At 28.8% G+C, this 24,277-nt stretch overlaps 1 protein-coding gene across 1 annotated transcript in view; it reads right to left on the bottom strand.

Moving 5' to 3' along the window:
• Positions 1-24,277, bottom strand: part of LOC116771568 (uncharacterized) — an 80,067-nt gene that overhangs the window by 50,342 nt on the left and 5,448 nt on the right. The window contains exons 2-3 of the mRNA XM_032663452.2: positions 5,465-5,780; positions 2,790-4,045 (exon numbers count right to left, since the gene is read on the bottom strand). Coding sequence (XP_032519343.2) covers positions 2,790-4,045; positions 5,465-5,780 — 1,572 coding nt within the window. The remainder of the gene's footprint in view (positions 1-2,789; positions 4,046-5,464; positions 5,781-24,277) is intronic.

Below are 24,277 nucleotides of genomic sequence, written 5' to 3'. Positions count from 1 at the left end.
ATATATTAATATTGATATTTATTATATTTAATAAATAAAATTTTTGCTTCTTTCGAGGATGTGGACGTTGTTTACTCTTAGGCCAACCATTTTCACTTCAACAAAATTCGTTTTTTTCTAACTAAGTTTTTCTAACTAACTTGAGTATATGATTATTATACCAATGCCTTACAAATAAAAACAATCGTAATTAATTTTTAAAAACTATATTTTCATCGAATAACAAATCTTTAAATGTTCTATAAGTTCAGACAGGCTATATTTATCAACAATTGCTAGTTGTGTTCCAAAAGACAATAGCGGTATTGAAATGTAGAACCTGTAACCTTCGCAATCAAAAATGATTTGACATTAACTGTAATTACTATTAGGAAAAGCCAATAAATATGGGGGCGATAATCGCTCTTACATGAATATTGAACAACCGAGACACTTAATACCATATTAAAGGTTACGTCACTGTCCCAATACATCCGCCAAATTAAGTAATGAATAATATATTAATTAATAATAAACATATAATGTAATCAAATAAAGTATACATAATTTTTAGTGCTATTCGTTTCTTGTCTTGTTTACTTCTTGAATATTCAAATATTCATATAAATGAAAAATTATATAAAGAATTTATTTTATCTGTTTAATTTTTGGGCTTCGTTGTCAAATGTTTTTTATTTATATAACCAAATCGTTTGGGAACGTGACATCCGCTTCGATTTTTTAAAAAGGCCGCAGCTTAAATTATTCTTCATTGATTTTTGTGACTTACTAGTACTTTAAAATGTAAACATTTGGTTTGATTGAAATTTCCAAACTAAAGACTAACTATATTTTAATCTAGCATTTTTCTGTAAATAATCATTTCTTTCAAGGCAAATATTTATTCGTAAATTCCATTTTAATATTAATAAATAAACGAAAACTCCTAACGATGTTTTTATTCTTGAAATGATAAAAAATCAAGATAACTTTACTGTAGAAAAACTATTTAAAATTCGTAACAAATTTATTAATTCCGTTATAATGAAAACCAGTAATGGAAAAGGTCATTATAAATAATCGTATGACATTGACACACTGTATTTATTCAATGGCAGAGCTAATTTATATGCATTATAGAAAAATAAATTTATTTTCAAAAACATTTGTATCAGGTATGCTCTTGGCATAAGGAAGTAGGTTTCGCCTCAGTAAATAAAGGCCGAAATAACTTCACCTCTAGAAGAAATGTATTATTCAAGAGGTGAAATGCTAAAAAAAGATACGGTATTGTAAAAGTTTACATAATATATTCACAGGTTATTTTGTATGCATTTGTGTATCCATAAAAAAGAATTTTAAGTTACTATGTTGTATATTAATATATTATTTTTTGATTCAGTTTTATTTCATTATTTTTTTTTAAAGCTGACAACATTCTAGTGTCACTAGCTAGATGAACCGTCATTCTATCGTTACCAATGACTACGATCGGCCATTTTTCTCAGGAACAAAATCACTTAAGTCAATAAGATAAAAAACAATGAAATTTAGATGTATTGTCCTAAATGTCGGAAGCTACTGTTGTTATCAACTCTTATCACTTGAGCCGTTCGACTCAACTCATAAATATCTCATTACATCCCATTAAACACTATTACTAAACTAAATAAGTTAAATATTGGAAAAATAAATAAAATTCAGAAACTTAGGTTAAACTCGAATAGGAAATTTTTCAAAATCATGTTACGAGTATTAATTCGATAAAGTTGACTTCTCGAAATATATATAAAGTAAATTTGTCTTTAATGAAATTTACTGTTAAATCTTAAAACGGTTATAAATTAAACGATATTATATAATGAATTTTTATTTCAAATGTCATAAATCATTAATACTATTACTCGCCATTGAATTGAGTGCTAATGTTTTACTGTGAATCACGCTAAAGTTAAGAGGAAAAATATAAAATTCATATTTTGATAAATCATTACCATTATAACAATAATACTTACATAATAAGTATATGAAAACATAAATTTCTCTGAATTGATTTTTACATTCCAACACTAAAGAAGAATTTACTTACCTCTGCTACAGTCCGCCAGATAAAAAATAAATAGTAAAATAAAAGAAATTCAATGTATTATGGATACAAACAAATAAGACAGGGTTGTTGAGTTAAAAACACAGAAAATCGATTTACGACAATCTCTTTAATGTGCTTGTATATACTCGCTTGTATGTACGTTTAACTATTGAGACATACTCGATCGTATGAAATCTGTGTACGTACAGAGGGTTCGAGATCAATGGAACCTGAAACGGCGGGAAAACAATGCATGTAATCACGAGAGAGAGTTACACGGCATTCTTCCGGCCCATTAGCATTGAATAGCGGCGCGTGCGCATGGCGTGCGTATCATTGTCGCGTCCCCAAACCCACACTGGATCAATCCGCTAGCGGACCTCGTCGTATTATTGTTCTCGATTAAATGCAATGACCACATTTAAAACTTTTCATTCCCGTATCGACAAAGCCCCATACGTTAAGGTCAAAGGCGTGAAAGAACGATTGCATGTCATTAGGTACATGGTTCTGAATGCTTTAATCTTTTCCTGTGACGAAATTTAATCGGACACGCATGCAAGCCGCATTGATTTTTTTTAATGTGCATTGTACTTATACACCGATATTGTTAAATAAAGATATTATCTAATAAGGCTATTGATATTTGGTAGAGATAAAATCATAAACCCATTGGTTAGACGTAAAATACAAGCTAAGTGTTCTAAACTATATAACTTACCGGTAGTTCAAGGTAGTCCCCGATAGTGTACTTTGCAGCACCTCTACGGATGTCCGCTAGGGCAGCAAAATGCTCATCTCGTTTCATCTTCCTACGCAACAAAGCTTTTGCATACGGATATGAAGCTAAGTATTCACTATAAGCGTCTAACAGTTCACCCATAAAAAGCTGTTTCAATAAAATTGAACTTTCATTTGTATCACTTTCCGCGGGCGGAGGTGGCAGATCACGGCATTTTAGAGATTCGGGTAAGATTTTTGGAATAAAAGAACTGACACCACTTGTTGATTCACATGAAGTATATGCACCGGTTGAATCACTTGACCCGCACTTCGAGAAAGGGAATGCTGACGATGTTCCGCTTTTCTCGCTACTAGCAGAACTCTGTCGTGTTGTACTTGACTTTTCAAAATAGTCTGGATAGTGCGGCTCAGACTGACATTCAGTGGAAGGTGATGATTCTTCAGCTGAAATATTTTTGTAAACGGTATTTTTTATACAATCGTACAAATCTTCAATCGACTCATATGGCGTCATACTCCCACAAGACTCTTCCTCATTATTCTGCAGAGTCTCATAGATCTCTTCATTTCGCCTTTTAGCTACAGGAGTTATAGCAGATTCAGAACGACTGCGTTTCACGTTTGGTATTTGATCATATCCAAAGTCTGCAGGGTTTAAGAAGTCCCAACTGACATTGGACCAAACATTTTCTGTAATATCTGCTGATATTCTGTGATCCGTGCAACACTGTCCACCACTTCTTGTCTGTACTGTTGTTACGTTATCATTACTTTCAACAACAGAAGCTTCAGTTGCAGTTTCAAAGTTATCGACAGGTATTTCAACAACCATTTTACGAAAGGATGAACATATCGATGAAGCAGTGGAATGGTTGTCATCGTCTATTTTACCACCCATAAGTTGTTCTTCATTACTGTCTGATGGTGTAACTGAAGATAAGTCTAAATCGTGTTGTGACAAAATACCTTCTTTTATAAGTTCAGACAAGATGCTTTTCGATTCCTCCTCCATAGGAGCTTTAGTTTCTTGAGTGAAAAGGTCATTACATTCTGTTTCCTTGTTATGAAGCAAGCCTGAGTCTATATATTTTCGCATGCGTTGTGTCAGAGCGTCACTTGCTTCCGACACTGACTCGAGATAATAGAATAGTAAATGATATTCCTCTTTGCTTATCACAGCAGCCCGGAGCAAAGGTTTTCCATAAAGTTCTAATGCGGAAAATAATGTCGTAGCTGAAAAAAAAAGTTATATAATTTTTTTTAAATGTGCTTCAAATTCATGTATTAGACATATCATTTAAATGATTTAAGTGATAGTTAAAACAAATTTAGATTCTCGATTGACAAATATCATGACAAACACAATTTTTAAAGTGTAAATTGATTTCCTAGTCTTTTAAAATATTTTACACGACAACTTTGTTTATGTAAACAGTAAAATCCTGCAAAATTTTCAAATATTACTCATCCTAAGATCCTATTTATTCGTTTCTTAAATTAGATAATTAAGTAAGTCAATGTTTTATGTATGTTTTATAATATACAATTTTATAACCGAAATTTTTAAAGATGAAGTAAGTTTAAAAACCAATTAACTATTAAGCTGACCTCTTTTACTTATGTCATAATATTATTTATTATAGACAAATTGGCTGATACGACTATAAAGGGTATCAAATGCAGAAAAAAATTATCAGGTTGCTTCTAAAGCGTTAAAAGTTATACGTGAACAAATCATACAAAAAATAAATAGAATCGGGTTAAAAACCTCTTACATAATAAAATTAAAATTTTTACATTTGTTGCAATCTCTAGACACATTTGGAAGGATTATATTCAAGTAGTACTTATACCTAAACATATATTAAAGTATTTATTGAACAGTTGCTATGAAGATAAGCGGTATATTGTTTGGAAAAGTACGAGTTACGAATGAAATTCTATTGAAAATATAAACCTCTTTACTACGAAAAACTTGAAATGTCTCTAGCGATATTTTTATACATTTTATATAAATACATTTTGTGTGATAGAGATATTATTGTATTACTTTATAGACACTTGTACAAAACGTGTATTCATAATGGCTCTTCAATTTACCTTATTCTTTGTAAGATTTGTTTATATCTCGTCTTTATAAAAGTACAGTCCTAATCATTATGAGCCTCACGATGATTGCTTTAGGTTTGCATACAAGCTGTTTCTGCGAAAGATTACCGGACAATGGTATACGCGTACACAGCCTAACCGCTTTCTACAAACATAGGTTGCCATCGGAATACAAAACTCAAGAATGGTAAGAGCAAACTACAGAAAGCTTAGATAACAAGACATTTGTATTATTTATTAATTTGCGTATAACTGTTTATCTTTTTTATACATGTTATAATTAAGTAGACAAACGGGCATTATGGTATCAAGATTATAATTTTGCTAGATGTAATTAATTCTTAGAACATACGTAATCTTTCTTAAACATCTAACGGTCGGACTTAAATGTTTATGACGCTTGCTTCATTACTTATGTACATAGATAACTATTTCAACGGAGATAATTAATTAACAGTCAGACAGCCTTTCTAATAGATGCCATAAAGTTATAAAACTGAGAGTGAAAATTTTAATTTATACATGAAATAGGTATATACTTACAATAAAGCTTTTCCCAAGCAAGAAAAACTTCGAGATCATTCCCATCCCATAGCGTTGGTTCGTTTTCTATGACCAGGACTTCACCTTCCAAGGATACAGCATTAGCTCGAGGTTCCACTGGTGCTTTTGAACCTCCAAGAAACAGTAATGCTGTTGGTGGTGGTTTAATAGCTTCTGGAGGAGGCAGAGGGTCTGATAACGGTAAAGCCAAAGGCGCGGATAAAGGTCCAGTTGGGAGACCGGCCAAAACAAACCCAGCCTCCTGTAATACCTCGCAGATGACTTCCGCGACAGTACTGTTGCCCCATACTGTTACCTGCAATAGAAAAAGTTATTAAGTCCCGTTTCATCGAAGTCTATTTCTTACGTTCAAAGCTAAATAACATATCAAAGATCATAATTAATGGAAACAATTTCAAATATATTACTAAACGCAATTTTTTAGACATGTTATTACTATGAATCATTGTATCTGATCCTACTATTTATTACAAGTTAAATAAGGAATATCATTTTTATTTAAATACGTCAACTAGTTGTTATGATGTTCACAGATTAATAATATTTTTTTAATTTACATATTCATTTAACTAACGCGTGTCAAGTAAAATGTATTTGTTAGATATAATGTCAACAATGTTTGTGAAATATTCTATGTAACAAGAAGTTTGTATATCTTAAATATTTTTGTTTATATTTATAATTTTCTAAACGCACCTTAATTATTCTTTAGTTTTTATAGCTACAGATATATTATCTTATACGTTTATATCTAACATATCTTATAAACGAATAGACAGATTTTATTTAAATGATGACGTTCTGTTTGAGAATTCTAGAAACTAATCTACTCCGGGCATCAGCAGTCGACACAAAAAACAAAAGTGTGGCCACTGGAGATATCTGTAATTTTTTCTCCGAATTTGTAACCGTTAAATTGTTTAACAGCCTCGCAATCTGTTTAAAATATACTTAACGCAGCAAACAATGGCGTGGTTAATTTAAATGGTATCTGAATAATTTGCATGATAATTTACATTCCTGAATACCTATCAATAGATCAAACTTAAAGGATTACTGTCGATGTCAGGTATATAAATTTTATAACGACGCTATTAATTAATGTCCGCTTCGTATTCTTTTTCGTTCGTTTGTATATAAAAAAAACAGTAATACAATCAAACAAGAATTCAGTTTAAACTTCGCAACATGGAGCTTTGTATCGATAAAGGTAATAAATGCGAAGGATCGTATAACATGTTTATATATAACATGTAAATGCAAGTCGAAGGCCTTGACTGGTTCATGGAGTTTTTACCGTCCCTAATGACGTCACGCCGAAGTTATGCCGCACGCGCACTCCCCGCGCGCATCTGCCGCCCAAAACGAACCTACAGGATAATGCGTTGATATATCTTCGAGAGAAAAAAAAAATTAAAAGCAACTCCGTCCAACAAGAGGCAGTCACTTTTAAGGCGAACGCGTTTCGATATTAAGGAACGCTAAGGTTTATGTCGTCTTATTTTTGTACCGTCAAATTATTCTTTTATAAATTTTCCGGTTGCTGAACACGTTGCTTACGATGAATGTGAAACGTACTATCTGTGCAATAGCTAATGAAACTTGAAGTTAGAAAAATTACGTCAATTAGAGTATTTAAATATAATATATGCAAGCATAGTAACAGCAACTTGGAGTATTTTTATTTTATATTAATTCTTTTTGTTTGGCTTTGTTCTAGCGTAGACTACCATAAACAACTTTAAGGATGAAAAACGAGAAATAGGAGTGTTAATAAAAGGAAGGTTTTAAAGACGAATCCATCACTAAAAAATGTAAAAAGCTAAAAAAAATTAAGACTATTAAGGCTGTCGGACGGTGGTTAAGTGTAGTTTCAAATTTCATGGGGATTACAAAGCTGTTTTGAGTCAATGGATAAGAGGATTTGGTAGATTAGGATTTTATTATTTTATGAAATAATGCGCTACTAGTAAAAAGAAAACATAACCGTATTAAAAATATAATAATATAGTACATATAACTTTTTTCCATACATGAAAATATCATGAGTACTTTCTTCAAGTTTAATGGTTAAAAAAAATGTTAAATTTATAAATAAAATTGTTTTTTTCAGCAACGAAAACGGACGTACTAATTGGTATTGGATATATCATGTTTAATAAATGGTAATACAAATAATTAAAAAAATACAATAACGCGCCTTAAATTTTATTCTTATAATTTTTTTATTTTTTCAGGCCTAAAACCTTGTATGAAGGTCAATGAACTTGAAATTCAGTTCCAATAAGCTCGTATAAAAGAACACCCAATTTCGGAAGTTTAGAAAATTTTAAGTGTCAAGTATGTTCATTGACTTGACTGTTGTGACCAAAAAAAATGTTATTCTTGCAAATGTGAACTACTATATAGACATGATTGTCTATATTGAAATTATTTTTAAATGTGCGCCATCTAGTAAAAAGGCAGCACATTAAAATAAAGCGCCACCTAGTGTCATTCTCAACTGTAAATTCAATATGATAGTACAGCAATCTTATTGCTGTTTAGATGCTCACAAAGATGGCGCTGATGAATATTTTTAATACAGTGTAAAAAAAAAGGTTAGAGTTCTTTGAAACCATTGCTCATATTTGTGCGTTACGTAATTTTGGAAAAACATGTAGTTAGAATTATATTAAGAAAGTAAGTAGAAAGAATTCTTATTACAACTGGGATTTCTATTAAAAAAATATTTTCTTATTGACAACTTTTGTACATCTGCTAATTTTATTGACTTATTTAATTGGTTGACACATTTTACGCATATAACAATAAATTTAGGTTTAAAAGAATGCAGTGCAGTGTTTAAAAGAAAGAAAGTGTCAATTAAGAAAAGATTTCTAATTAGTTGCCGCAAGAAAAGAAAACCAATGTGTATTTGTTTGCTCTATAACACTTTTCTATTAAAATGATGATACTTAATTCATCGAGGATGAGAAGCATTTCTTAATGTAACGTCTAGTGAGGAATAACTAAATGTAAATATCAACAGTATCTGTCAGTGTTCAATAATGAAGCACTAGCCCTTGGGTAGAATTTAAATTCGAACCGAGTAAAATCTGTTGTAGGTACCTAATTGAAATATGAACTCAACGATATTTCGAAAGTCGCTGACCTCTAGAAGTAATATATATATGGTCGCCTACAGTATCCTCTGAATGCCATTCGACGGATATGTCAGCATTTCGTTATTATCCTTTATACATTTTACTTATTGTAACAAAGCATTCACATAGTGGAAATATGAATTAATACTAATTTATGGCAATTATCAAACATTATTATAAAAAAAAATGAAACTAGTGTTATTCGGTTTTACTACGCGGATTTTATTATTTAAAAACTACATAATGTTGTAACCGAATAACACTAGTTTCATTAAAATGAATACTCGCGAAAATCTTAGACCTCATTATGTGAACCAGTACGGACTGGAAATCGCAAACAATTATTATAAAAATTTTACAACCTGCATCGAATACCTAAAACGTTCACAGAGTAAAGGGATGTACCTTTTGATTTCTTAATCGTTTATTAAAAAGCATTTAAACACTTCTTTAATTACTGACTAGATAATTATTTTATAATAAACAATAACAATGAATATTTAAAAAAATAATAATAATTAAATGTTATCTGGCAGCTAAAGGGTAAGTCTGGAAGTTATGTATGTATAACATTGCTTAGAAATAAGGAAAAGTCTAAACAGTTACAAAAACAGGTTGACTATAATTTAATTCAGCCAAGCCCATTTAACGGAAGCAAGTCGCATACGATACACATTACAACACCACATACTATATAAGTAAATGTCATGTCAAACTACCGAGATCTTACAGAATATTATCCATCACAGGCAGCTTAACATCCAAGTTATATATATTTTTTAATAATTTAATGATTAAAAAGTTAATGATTAAATGAAATTGTTCTCTCATGGTTTCCTATTTGTTATGAATAAAAAATATACATACAAGAAATTAACTAGTCTTTAATTATTTTATAAACTAAAAAAGTTCAAATTTTGCGTTTATAATATTAAATACGATATAATTCGATGAATAATTACCTCATACCTGCGATTATAGTGAATTATCCCGCGTATTTTGTGAGTATAGATTAAATTAATTTGAATTTGCTTAATAATTTAACGGTGACGTGTTTCACTCGGTTTAATATAACAAGCAATGATTAACCAAAGATTTTTAAACTTGTTTCCTTGTTATTTATAATATAACATAAAATATTATAGTCTAAATATGGGCACTGGGCCAAAATACCAGGCAGAAAAACGACCTAAAAATGGAAAATAACATGTGTATTACAATATTTTTTTTCAATGACTTTGCTCTAGATAGTTTCGTTGTAAGGAAAAATCGTACTCGACTGTTTTTCCTTAAAGTATAATTATTAAAGAAAACTATAGCCCTATATTTTAAGACCTTAGAGACCTTATAACTTACCATGGACTTATATCAAGCTATCTTATCTACAAGTTTTCTTAGAAACCTTTTTTCATGTTTATTTAATATTCTATACTGAATATTTATTATAATAATTACGCCTAGTATAAAAAAAATACTTATTTTTCTTTTTGCTACATATATCTGTGTTGGATTCTTGGTTTTTTGCGTTTTTACGCTCTTACCTTCTAATGTTACTTATACGTAATATCTGCAATCTTTATTATTTAATTATTCACAATTTTACAATAGATGACTGTCATAGCATTGCATAATATTATATTGTTGTATACATCTTTGTAAACTATGAAGATACAATGAGATAAATTAACAAATAGTAAACAACGAGACTTTGTCATAGACATAATTATAAATATATGTAATTGATTTTTTATTTTATTTTAATGTCGTTGGTTGGTTGGTTGTTTTAAATATGGCTTTCTTCCATGCAAAGACGTGCACAGTATATTCTGCCAGTGTCGTGTAGAATGGAGGAGACACGATCCGGGATTAACTTATGAATGCAATAAAATTTAATTTTAATGTCGTTATTATAGTGTGTTGTCTAAAAGAATATAAAAGTGACGGGAATTTTAATCTTAAACAAACGTTTGCAAGAAGGATGTACGTTATTTATAATTATTTTTATAAAACCTTACTAATGTATGGAAACCTAGATTTCGTTGGGTTTACCAGTAATATCCACTTACAACTTATTACAGGAATCTGTTAGTACTGTGATTAAAATATTTAACAGGGAATTTTGTAAATTTTGTCACAGACTATAATTATTTATTTGTAATTTAAAAAAAATAATACGATATGACACATTATGTAAGACAATTAATTCTGTTTGTAAATCGATTAATCGTTCACATTGGGTTCGTTGTACAAAATGAGAGACAACAATTGTGTGACACACTTTATTGAATTCATTGAGGTTATAAAATCTTAATAGATATATTCCTACTCAAATCATGTTACATTACACCAGATTAATTCACATTATGTCCTTGTTAGATTTCGAGATTTAGACGCATAGATTAATAAATGTATATTTAATGTATTTAATTAGTTTTCAGACGAGAGAATATTTAAGGAGCAAAGCAATTTCATTGATTATTTATTGGCAGTTACTTTATTTATTCAAAATAAGTAATATTAATACAGTTTATCTATAATGAGACAAAAATATACAATAGAAAAATAAGTGTTAAAAGGGGAAAAAAGAATAAGACAGAAACTGCGAAGTATTTTCGGCGATATTCGTCAAGGGTCGTTAATCACAGCTCTGGAAAATCGTTTCCGACTTTTGTAATATTCCGTTTTGTCAACCGAAAACTTTCTCTCGCAAACAACACGAGCGATTCAATATTATATGCCTACAATTAACACACTTAAAGAACCAGCCGTTGATTTTGTCATACTTTTTGAGACAGGTATTTTATATTTAATTTTTCTTTAATGAAATAATTATTTAACCCGTAATATAAATATGTATTTAATAATCAATTATTATATAACTTTTGTGATTTTAGTAATGCTTAAAACATTTATCCGATCATGTTAAAACTTTCATGATAATGTTGCATGTTTGCCTTCCTTTATACTGAAAAAAAGTTACGAACGCTTTTATTACATTGGAGGAGTATTTACTTTTAAAACCTAAAACAAAATATAAAGAAGCAATTAATTAGTAGAGAGAGGAGCGTGGATGGTAGAGGTGAGCGTTTAACGAGCATTAGATAGGGGCCCCTTAAACCTATAACTGGGACGCAAGTCCCAGGCACTGTTGAAGCTCCTCTCCCTGTAACGCGATGGACCCGGCACCCGCACGGTAAATCCATGGAATGCTGAGAGGTTTTGTCTTTTTATGTATAAACATAATAAAACATTTTAACATTCATGAATATACCCGTAACTTATTAAAAAAGTATTTTCTTAACGACTAATCAAACAAAGACTCTAAAACGAAATAACAAGGAAATAGTGACTCACAAAACTAATGAAAAAAAACCAGTTTCTAAAATTTCAATAAACATTAGGCGATAAATTAAACAATATGTTGTAGATAATTTTAAATTATAATTTAAAAGTTAAATCTCTTACAATAGATAACAATAGCACAGTTGAAGAGTACAGTGAGTATTCTGTAGTCTAAGAATGTTCTAGACGGAAATAATAGACATTTGATATAAGAAAAATTCTTAAAATATTTGAATAACAGAATTAAACAAACGTATCAAGTTCTTCATATGTCCAAGTAAAGCAATTTAAAGCCAGATTTTTTTAACGGTATCTTAAATTTCTTAGAAGATTCGCACATAAGAAATAATTCAAGAAAATTACACAGACACTTTTAACATTGAAATCCTTAACCGGGTTCCTGGTTGAAACGATATTCTTATGACAGGACAACTTCTATCAGTTATTCTGTGATAGTATTTGATGAAAGGTCCTACATTTAACATCTTTAGATCATAGCTTTTGCCTCAATTGTTAGTTAGTTCGTACTTATACAGTAATTAGTCTGATACCGCAATAAGTTAGTATACCTTATTTCTTAGTTTGTACTTTAATATATATAAATACTTAAACAGCAATTAGTATTATATATTACTGATTTAATATCACAATAATATAATGTATTTTTTATATGTTATGAGATTAATAACGTTATGAAATATTAAACGAAGGCTGATTCATTGAAATGGAACGTTATGGATGATTACTCCATCGATTCTATAACGGCTGTGTTTCGCTCTAAGACCTGATAATTTTAAATCATCACAAAAAAAATCGCATCTGGTAACACCAGTCTGGTAAATTTTATACAGATTTTACGTAAACGTCGTCATTCTAGAATACAGACAGTTAGATTTTTTTTTATCACCTTATATAATACTCACTAACCTTAAAGACGATATTTGAAATATAATTATCAATTGTGTTTCGCGAATTATGTTACTATATTTTACAAAGTCTTTTGATATACTAAAAAATGGTTTTAAAAAGATACCGTTTAGAGTAGAATACAAGTTGATAACAATACGCAAATATGTTGTTTAAAATACATACCTATATATCCTCGTGTTATGTATCTGAAATTCCTTTATGATAAACGACCATTGACTCGGTAATTATAGAACAGACTCAATGGAACTATTCTTAATTCCATACGAACTAATTAAATTATAATTGAATTTGTATTAGATTAAACTGACTTTATTTGGACCGTTGTGAGTTGAGGTGCTACTTTCAATACACATTAACTCTAACTATTGTGAAAAAATTAACACAATATAATAAAACACAAATATAATGTTAAAGTGCTAAAATACATGTATGTATTTTCATGTAGTAAAAGAATGGAAAGAGCAAACTTCTGTAATAAGAGAGCTGCCAATTTGAACTGATCTGACCTTCTTAACAAACGTGATGGCCTGGCCAAGCAAGGTCTTATAGCTGGACTGTATAAACCCTACCAAAGTCCATATAAAAATATACTCATATAAATAAAAATGTATCATAGACAGAACATCTGTATCTCTAGCAATAAATGCATTATTTTAAAGTAGAATCCATTATTTATATGAACTTATGATTTGCATAAACAATAATAAGTATTTCGGACAATGGAATTCTTTATGATTCACAATAGTATGACATGTTATGTTTATAAATATTCAAGTTGCGTTCACCCTTCAATAAGTTTATTAAACCTAACCAAATTCTATAGAAATCTCTTAAATTCTACCTAGATATTTATAAAAACTATTTCGCTCTTTAATTTAAGACATTCTATTATTTACGTCCTTGGGATATACATTTGGTTGTTAGCTTTTGTGTTCTAATTGGAGCGACGACAAAAACGGTGTACTATTGGCAACTGCTCTCCCACGCTGTCAGTTAACTTAGAATGAGTATGCATAGTCAACTTATACCGACAGTATCAACGTATCAAATTAAATACGCCAATACAAATGTACGAAATAAAAAATCTAGTACTAATAGAACTGTTATTTTTGATTAAATAATTCTTCTTTAATAATTTAAGCTAAATATAAATTTTTTGTATACTAATAAAATATTTATAAAGATTATTTCTTATTTATTAGTTATGTATATGTTAATTTTCTATTGATTCGAAACAAAATACAGGATAACGGATATAAACTACGAAAAAGTAATAGAATTTATGTACGTATGAATTTTTACACTGTAGAATATTATTGCACGCAACAGTTAGGCATTACGGTAATTTGGTAGGCTCGCGTGATCCGAATCGATCTACGCGTTCGGATAGACAAGTATCACACTCTTATATAAACGTAAATAAATCATGTGTAAAAATGTATAAACAACCAATTATACTTATTTACGATTAAACTTAGTCCTTGCGTGTAAACTTAGAAAATGTTTGCTTGCGGAAAACAAGGATTTCTTTTTAATTCATATAATTATACGTGACATTGATATCAAATGAAATATCTTTACCTTTGGTGGCCAAATATCATATCTATATTTGATATTTGGCTATAGACAGTGGACAAATATCGGACCACCGCCAACTATTTCCGTGTTACGCAACTTAGGTATAACAGACTTGGTGAAGCGAGACGTAAAAAACGAAGACTCGCATGCACGTTATTAAAGGTATTTAGTTGTTAATATATTTATTGCGGACATACAAATTTGCTTATTAAATCAAACGCAAAAACGGTGACCATATAAGGTTTTTTTCTTAGGATAAACATGTTAAATAATATCACAAATAATGTTGCTATATAAATTTTAAAGAGTCCTGTTATTTTTAAAATGTTACAACGTATTAATATCGTTATGTATTAGGAGTTTGCAATTATATTATAATTATTCAAATAAATTAAGAGATTGTTTCTCAAAACAATGTATATATATACTGATTAATCAAATTTATTGTAAAATAGTATATACGATGTATACATATAAGTACATAAGTTTGCTAATTCGTAAAAGATAACGGTAAATCAACATGGCCATCACGAGACATTGATGAGCGATGATTCGAGTTATCGATTTACATATCCGCTGTATGAGCACATGTTTTTATATAAAATAACAGAACATGAATCATATAATATATAAGACGTTTAGTTACATATAATAAAAATTTACTGAATTCATTTTTGCAAGTGCCCGCTTTAATAATATTATTTGTATTATTTCTTAAACCAAAAGCTTTATAATATTTTATATCTCTTGTACTAAATAATAAACTTGATGTCACAACAGAATACGAACTGATATTGAAAAAAAGAAAAAACATTTTTTTTTACATTTTTGGTATAAGATTACTCACTTATACCGTATATGATTTAGTTATTTTCGCAATATCATAATAAGGATATTACACCTACATAAAAGTTGTTCCACTTAAGCCGAGGGCTTCACTTAAACGGCATAAACAGTTGCATCTAGGTGACATAAAGAAGTGTAGGTTGTAACAAATTAATATTCGACATTATAGAAATAAAAAAAAAACCGACAGAATATTTTGAAAATGGAAATATTTTCCTAGTTTTAAATAATGCTCTTATTTTTTTTATGCTATGGCTCAGTGCGTTTGTTATTCAACGTCATATCCTTTAAGTAACGAGAAGAAATGTCAAAAATATGCTGTCTCTTTTGTGGTAAATCTTTAAGTAAATAAGTCTCTTTCAATGAATATATTATTAACGCGTAATTATAAACTTGACCTAAAAAGTTAATATGATTTGATAGTATTACTAAAACAACAAAATATAACACAGTTATATAAAGAAATGAGTATAAAAAAGCATAATAACGTAAAAGCGAATAAAAACAGAAGTAAGGGGTTAAGTAATAATAAATAAGTGTGAATACCTGTTATTTGAATAATTGTCAAACCGGTATTGACCCCGATTGTGAAATCTAGAGCGTAACAGTCTTACGTCTTGTCATTTATAGCCCACCATACATATAAAAATAATACGATACATACCATACCATAGAAACATACTATTATAATACTTATATGTCAAAAATATATAATAAATACTCATATAGATAAATATGAGTCACAAATATTTTTCATACTCAAAATTGCAACTAAAACCTTTTTTTTTTTAATAGACGCCAGTAATGAAAAAGTTTTTAATTAATCGGCGGATGCTCTTAAAGGCTGAATGGAAAATTAAGTATTTTTTTAAAAAGACTAAATGGGAACGGATTCGTCCTCATTAGTATTCATTCTGCACCCGCAGCATAATGAATACACATTCACAGGGGATAAGAATATCTGGTTTTTTTTTAATAATCTACATTTATTTCTTTTTTTTAATTCATTTTAATTAATACTAAATGACGATTACAACTTCACACACATATTCCGTAGAGTGCGGAAAGGTAATGTAGGTACACGACGCTTAAAATTATGAATTATTACGAATTATATTTATCGTATATATGTTAAAAAACAGAATAATATAATAAAATTAACTTTTTACAATACTTTTCCTTCCTTTTGCTGTATAAATACAATAATTATTTAACACACATTTAATCTTTTCTTTGAATAAAGATGACGAAAAATAATAAGCAAAATAAGTAAGTATGTTTTTAATTAAGTTATTTTAAAGAAGGGAACGTAACTATTGCAATATAGATGCAATGGATTTATGTTACACGAGAGAACACAATAGCCGGAGAACAAAACAAACTAATAATGAGCAACAATTATTCATAATTTTATCGGAATTCACATGTGCAAATATTGAGAACATTGGTAACCTACATAGAAAGTTTATGTGTTTATAAACTTATGAAATGATTGTATATAAGATAAGAATATATTAAACAACGTACATTAATACAGAAATTATATGTTTGTGTTCCTCTACTTTGATACAAACTACTTTTTTCTAAAAAAAAAAAAAACAATGCTTAAATGTCAAATTATTTTTAATAATGTGAACCTAACAAGTATTTCTTCCTCATATAATCTTACTATTTTATTATATAGGAATACGTGTCGTGTACTCGTACATTCATAACAAATATTTTTTAACTACGCAACACAACTAAACTTCAATTCATATAAACGTGTCAATAAAACAGGTTTAGTACAAGTCGTAGTATTTCTTCAAATATATATAATATATAGGAACATAATGAGATCTAAGACTTTCGCGAGTTTTATTCATTTAAATGAAACTAATATATTTTCGGATACACTACGTGGATTTTATTATTTTGAAACTACATAATCCCGACGTTTCGGTTACTTTTCAGCAACCGTGATCACGGGCAGACGAGATGTAGGTACATATATAAGATAATAATACATATACATAACAAATACTATCAGATACATAATAATAAAAGTAATTCGATCCAAAATAACATACGCGATACAATCACTTTTGACAGTGCAGTGGGCGTAAAATTTTATAAACAACACATACGATCATGCGACACTATAAACAAAATGCTCAAAGAGTTTTTGTAACATATTTATACAGATGCGGGAACATTTTGGTCCTAAATCTAAAAAAAAATATTACAAAATAACGTCGTTGGTATTTTTTAGATCTGTGCAATTAATACAAGTGTACAGATTAATGCATAAAAAAATTTCTATTTAAATTTTAAATTATTTACCGCATTAGTATTACTAGTAATGTGAGTATAAATCTGTTTAAATGATCTCTGATATGAATAATTATAATTTTGTTTATTATATCTTACAAGAATTTATTTAAATTAATTCTATAATACATATCCACATATTTACATATGAAATTAAATATTAATCAGTATCGATAGAGACGTAGCTTTACATATGGTACTAAATATTTTATATTTATAGATTTGTGAAAATATATTAAAATTAAATAATTTATTAATAATATACATATTATTGATATTATTATAATTAAATCTTGCACCGTCGCGTCCCCCCTCTTTTATTTATTTCCTTTCACCGAATCGTTTGTCAGAGAATGCTTTTACTTGGTAGCTATGAAAATGGCTTTTGAACGCTTTTGTAATTATTCCTTCTGTTACACTTTTATTAATAATGTTACATGAAAATATTACTTAACACATGTTTGTGAAATTTTACAATGTTTCAGATGCTCATAATAAGACATCAATGTAAAATAGGCATGTTTTTTATTTAATCATAACGTATAGGTTGGAAAAAGCCGCTTTAAACCGCTATTCATAGATAAAATTTAAATTAAATTCATTAAAATTAGTTAATTTATCAAAAGAATTAAGTATACTAATTTCTCGATATCAGTGATTTTTTTTTTTTTAATAAAAAGAAATTTAATAATATTTACATATTTCATAAATTCTTATTAACTACAGCGGGATGCGATGCTTTCTTTGTGAAAGGTATAAAAATGCAGCACAAATAATCTTTGATGTTTATATAACAGATTGAAAAAAATTCCGTTTCACAACACTAACATTGCAAACATTAATCATGAAGGAACAATTTATAATCAATAAAATTGTAAAAATCTCTACACTGATAATGAAAATTTAAACAAAGAAATTCTTAGTTAATTTCTATTTAAATCACGTTCAGTAAAGGACGATTCTTTATAAAGTATGAAAGTGATATTAGAATTCAATATAAATGCTTTCTCTTCAGACTGGATTCGGGTGTGGAGCAATGATGGAGCTAATACTTACAAATATGGAGGTGAAGTCATTGTATTGTAATACATCATGCGTTCATAATATACAATAGAATACACAGTAACTTATTGAATGGATGTTTTTTTAACTGTCAACACTCTTCATTTACTATTTATATATAAGAGTTTTAAAAGTTGACATAACTTTCGAATTTGGAATTGTAGAATAAAAAAAAATTAAACAATGTTGCCTCCTTTTAAGAAGTGAAGGAAAATGTTCAAGTATGGCATGTAAATTACAGTAAAAAATTGCTTTAAACTCAACCTTGAAGATTGCAGTTACAAAGGATATAATATGTTATTATAATAATTAAAAATTAATCATTGAGGTCAAGTTTACACCTTTTATTTATTGTCTAGTATTTTTTTATTCCTTGGTAAAATATTATCGGCCAAGGATAAATAAAGATTTGAGAATCTTTTTTTTTTTGATAAATCTGAGTTCAACTGGTACAATGGCGGTTTTTTTGTGGAATTGCTTTTTACCGTCTAGATACTAACATTGTAATTTTTTTCAATAATTTATTGCGACTCCAGGTACCTACTATTTATTTATTAATAATACTATTCTACTTGGAATATTTTGAATCATAAAAGATGATAAATGAAATAAAAAATGAAAATATCTCAGCCGTAGCTAAATTTTAAACTCATAGAGTATCTTAGAGCCATAGATATAATATAAAAAGAACTCTTGAGAAAACCTTTTCTCGTTCTTTCTCAATCATTATCATTTGTATTGTTTGTGACGCTTAAGTAGTTGGCACCTTCAATAGCATTGTTCATTCATTTAATTCGTATACGTAACCACTGGTTAAGACAAACGACTTTTTATTGAAATTATTTTAAGTCTTAATGTTTGTTTCATAAGATTCAATTTTGAATATCTTTTTGAAACGTACGAATGTCTCTTGTGAGTAATATCATAAACTTATATAAAGTAATTTTTAACTTGAATTGTTATTTTTGAGTGCAAACTCAGCGAAAGATTACAATTTTAATATATTTGAAAGTATGGAATCAAAAGTATTTATATGTTTTCCTTTCTTTTAAGATAGCAACGATTCTAAACATATCAGTCCTAAACCACACGCGACTCGCCCCGGGTGGGCAGATAAAGTCTAATCTATTTAACGACCGTTATCAATTGCATAACCATAACAAAAGAGACTCTTCATAAAATCTCACATTACTGGCTGTAAACCATAGACTAATTCACTGAACCTTGATGTCAGATGTTTTGATCAAAATTGGAAAGAAAAAAAAATTAATTGGCCCAAAATATTTATCAACCAACCTCCTTCGTTCATAACATTTTATGCTTATTAACTAATTCATTTAATTGTGCAGATAGTTGTATTTTGTGCTGATTAAATTTTAAAACATTGTCAAAACAGTATTATCATCCAAGCGTAAATACCCACGGCATAGGATAAAATACACTACAATAGCTATATAATTCGACTAACATGCGAATTCACATCCGCATTTTTTTGTTAAACTCTTTTATAAAGTTCATTATACTTTTAAACATTGAAGTATTTTGACAGTTTTTATGAAGTAAAAATTTAAGTAAGACGAAAATAACACCGAAGATATGATGATCTCACTACAAGCACGTTTTCATTACTAGTACTATTTATTCCCTACAGATAATATTTACCTACAATGCATACAGCCAACAAAAAATAAAGGCATGGTGTCTGCTGTTTCCTTAAAAGCATATCGAACAAGAATATTATTATTTAAATAATGAGTACTTATAATACGTCATTAGAAAACAAAAGTGAAAGAAGGAAACACGAGTGATCTTTTACGCAAGGATTAAGCATAATCAAAACTAATACAATAATTAAATAGTTATCGAATAGCAAACATTAGATATCAATATTTCTATTAGTTTTTTCTGAAACTTGAATATTATATTGAATTGCGTTATCATTAAAATCAATCGTGGCTTAGATAATTCATAATCTTACACGGATAGTATCAAATTATTGTTATGTCACGTCCGCGGTTATAGAACGTGGCAGGAAAACTCAATACTACGACTTAATGATTTGCAATATAGTTAAAAAAAAAAACTTACAAAACCACAGCCTTTACTTAAAGACTCTCCCATTTCCTTGCCAAGATAACGAATAATCGCACAACTATTTGGCAGGTCATTTTAAATTCAGTGGTATTTAGTTCAAGTTAATCCTCTAAAGTCTAAATTAAAAAAATACGCTTTTTTTTAAATTCGAAATTTTATGGTTTTAAAACATTTTTATTTTAAGTTGCCAGTTGTAACAGTTGAAATGTAACAAGTACATACAAAGGTCGCCACTTATTCAGTGACGCCATGAAACATTACTCCAGCGCAGATAATACAAGGTTACTACTGATTATTTTCTAACTGCATCCACAGCCGTAGCCACACGATACTACCCACAGTATAGAATTACTATTCTAAGCAGAAGTAGAGGAAACTGTATTATATAATTAATAAAGGTAGGTCTTACGTTGTTATTAATTTCTTATATCGTGATTACAAAATTAACGCTATTAAATGTTAAGATCTCTATGTTCTATAATTGCTTCCTAATATTAAAATCATAGCTGCCAATTAAAAAAAAAAATAAACTCCAGATTGAGATATTTTTTTTTTTTATTAGAACTTGTCCAAAAGACTATATTTGAAAAAAAAACTTTACACTGCCAACGATATATCTAAGATCTAAGACTTTCGCGGACACATATTTATATAAAGCTGTGGTTGTAAAATTAACTTCACTATCGTTTATAAGGTACATTTTATCAGACGTTTCAACTACATAGAAGTAACTGTAGTAACGGGAACTTTTATCTCGTCTGCCCGTGATGACAATTAGTATAAAGGAATTAAAAATAGTATGAAATGGAAACCCTAACTATATTTGTATTGACAATAAAAAATATTGCTTCTAAGTAGAAATTTTCTATATGTCTTACTGAAATCGTACATAGTTTGTTAAATAGGTTCTATTTTGTTAAACTCATATCCTAAATGGTAATAGAAAGTACAAAAGTTGGTCACCGCGGACATAACAAACAGTTAACACCACGCCGAATCGCGAAATGCATTCAAAAACAGTATATGCTAAAATCGATGTAGAACCGTTAGCACTCATACAAGCCGATACATATTGTAACTACAGTGGATGAGTGAAATGAAGAAGAATTGAATAAAAATATTCGAAACTTTTTTATAGAACAAATGAGTCAATAGATAATTGACTCAAATTAATCACTAAGTAAGGCTGTGAATGCTATCATGCTCTAGAGTTAATTTTACCAGCGCAAAACCTTAACTATTTTGATAGTCATTTTTCTAATAATTGTCCTATTTTTGTTATCACATTGGCGTCATAAATTTTTATGCTTGTGAGTATAGAATTGTGAATAAATTTGTATTAAATTTACCATCTAAAACTTCACATATGACTTTTTTAACTATATAATTAAAGATAAAAATATCAGAACAATATAATCTGTAACCTGTTCTTCTAGCAGAATAATACTTGGTAGAAAGCTAATAACAATACATTAAAGGCATCGAAAAATTACTTCTATATTATTTATTATACAAAGTAAAAAAAAAAGTGTCTTGATTATACTAAAAACATAAGTATAATATATTGAATTTGTATTATGTATCGGCTTCGTGATCGTTCAACGTCTGATGATAATGGATTACATCACATCCGCAGCAGAATCCACTTTCTTTATTCCATATTTCTAGATTATAAAGTCTTTAATAATTTCTTGAAATAACTTCTTAGCGTTTCATAAAACCTTCTTAAGATACAAAGGGCATTTATGGTGGAGTCTGTGAAATACAATTAATTTGGAAATTAATTATTAATTTATGTATTCCTTTAATGATTCGCATTTATTTTCTTTAATAAATAAAACAAGTAGTTGAATTTTGTAGCACAGTTTGCTTATCCGATTTAAACTATTAAATTAATAATGTGCCTATAAATTTTCAAAGGTACTTTAAAAATCTTTTAGACTAAGACAACTATAAACTAGACTTAGTCAAATATATCCATTCTTATATCTTTTTTTTAAATTAAAAGATAAAAAGATACGTTGTACTTTCATCAATACATATACGAAATAACCGCTAGCCTTTAAACCGAGGACAAACTAGTCCATTCTCTCAGTTAATTGCATAACAGTACCGTCCTCTTTACTTATTTACAGTAAAATTACTCACTTGCACGATTTTTTTTTTTTTTTAAATAAAATATAAGGTGTCGAACACATTTACCACAGGATTATGTCATTGAGTATGATGATTAAAATAATAAAAATACATTTTATACTTAACGGAACACATTTCTTATTAAGAAGATATTATAGATTTTTACGAATAATTTTTATATAATAATGAAAAAAACGCAGAATGAAGGTCAAAAACTAATTAACCATCCTTACCATAGATTTCTTAAAATAAAAAAATAGATAAAAACAGGGTCTTAAGCAAAAAATCATATGAAAATTATATCTCCGACGATTTGAAAATGGAACACTGATTTAAACCGACATATAACTTTCTTGTTACGATGTCTATCATCTGACATCTGGCTTGTCTTGTTGATTATAAGAATTATGACATGCCAAGGATACATAATAGTATAAATATCTTTTGGGTCAATATTGCCCGGTATACCCATGCATAGTTAGCCAAAGTTTTTTTTTAATTTTACAGATTATATAACCTACAAGTAATATCATCCTAATCAATATTTTAATTTCATTTTCCACATTTTTCACCAACAAATTTTAAAATTACGATAAGATATTTAAGCGACGCTATAGTTTAAAATTTAATACTTCTATATTCGACATCCTTATGTATTGTAGTCTAATGTCAGTTAACATTCACATCTTTTCCTCCCTGAATACGGTTTTTGCAATATACGAAAATAGTCGAAGGAGAAATCAGTCTAAAAACAAATATAGGTATACAAATGAAATCGGAAAAAATATTCTCACATTTTCACGAATTATTTGAATCACAATCTAACCTTAAAGCAATTTTTCATATTGTTTATATATTTTCTGGATTCCAATATTTAACTTTCACTTTGGTAATAGCAAAACTAAAATTTATTTAAGTTCATATTCAAACTCCTTCCTATTACAACAATGTACCTACCTAAGAATGGACGTGGACCTTAGATCGTAAGGTCTTTTTTTTTTTAATTCCAGTTAAAAGAACAATTGGTACCTGTCCCTTATATATTTTGTCTAAAATTTCTTGGTAGTAATCAAAATAGGAATTCCCAATTATAAACCCGTTTGTGAACGTTGATTTAGTTCCAAAGAAGTTTGCGAAATTAAGACGAGAATTTGTTAAATGTCGGGCACCAAGTAATATGGTATAATATTTAAAGTTAAATTATCTCATTAAAATTATAAGTTTTATGTTAATTTAACTCAAATATAAGTCTTAACTAGGTTACTAATATAAATTGATATGTAGTTCTGATTCATATAAATATTTTTCTCATCGGTTGCGTAGTAACGATAGGTTTGAGAATCCGTGG

Source organism: Danaus plexippus, chromosome 17 (assembly GCF_018135715.1).
Source record: "Danaus plexippus chromosome 17, MEX_DaPlex, whole genome shotgun sequence".
NCBI classification, from domain to species: domain Eukaryota; kingdom Metazoa; phylum Arthropoda; class Insecta; order Lepidoptera; family Nymphalidae; genus Danaus; species Danaus plexippus.
Note: the sequence above shows the minus strand (reverse complement) of the source record. Positions and strands in the feature narration are given on the sequence as shown.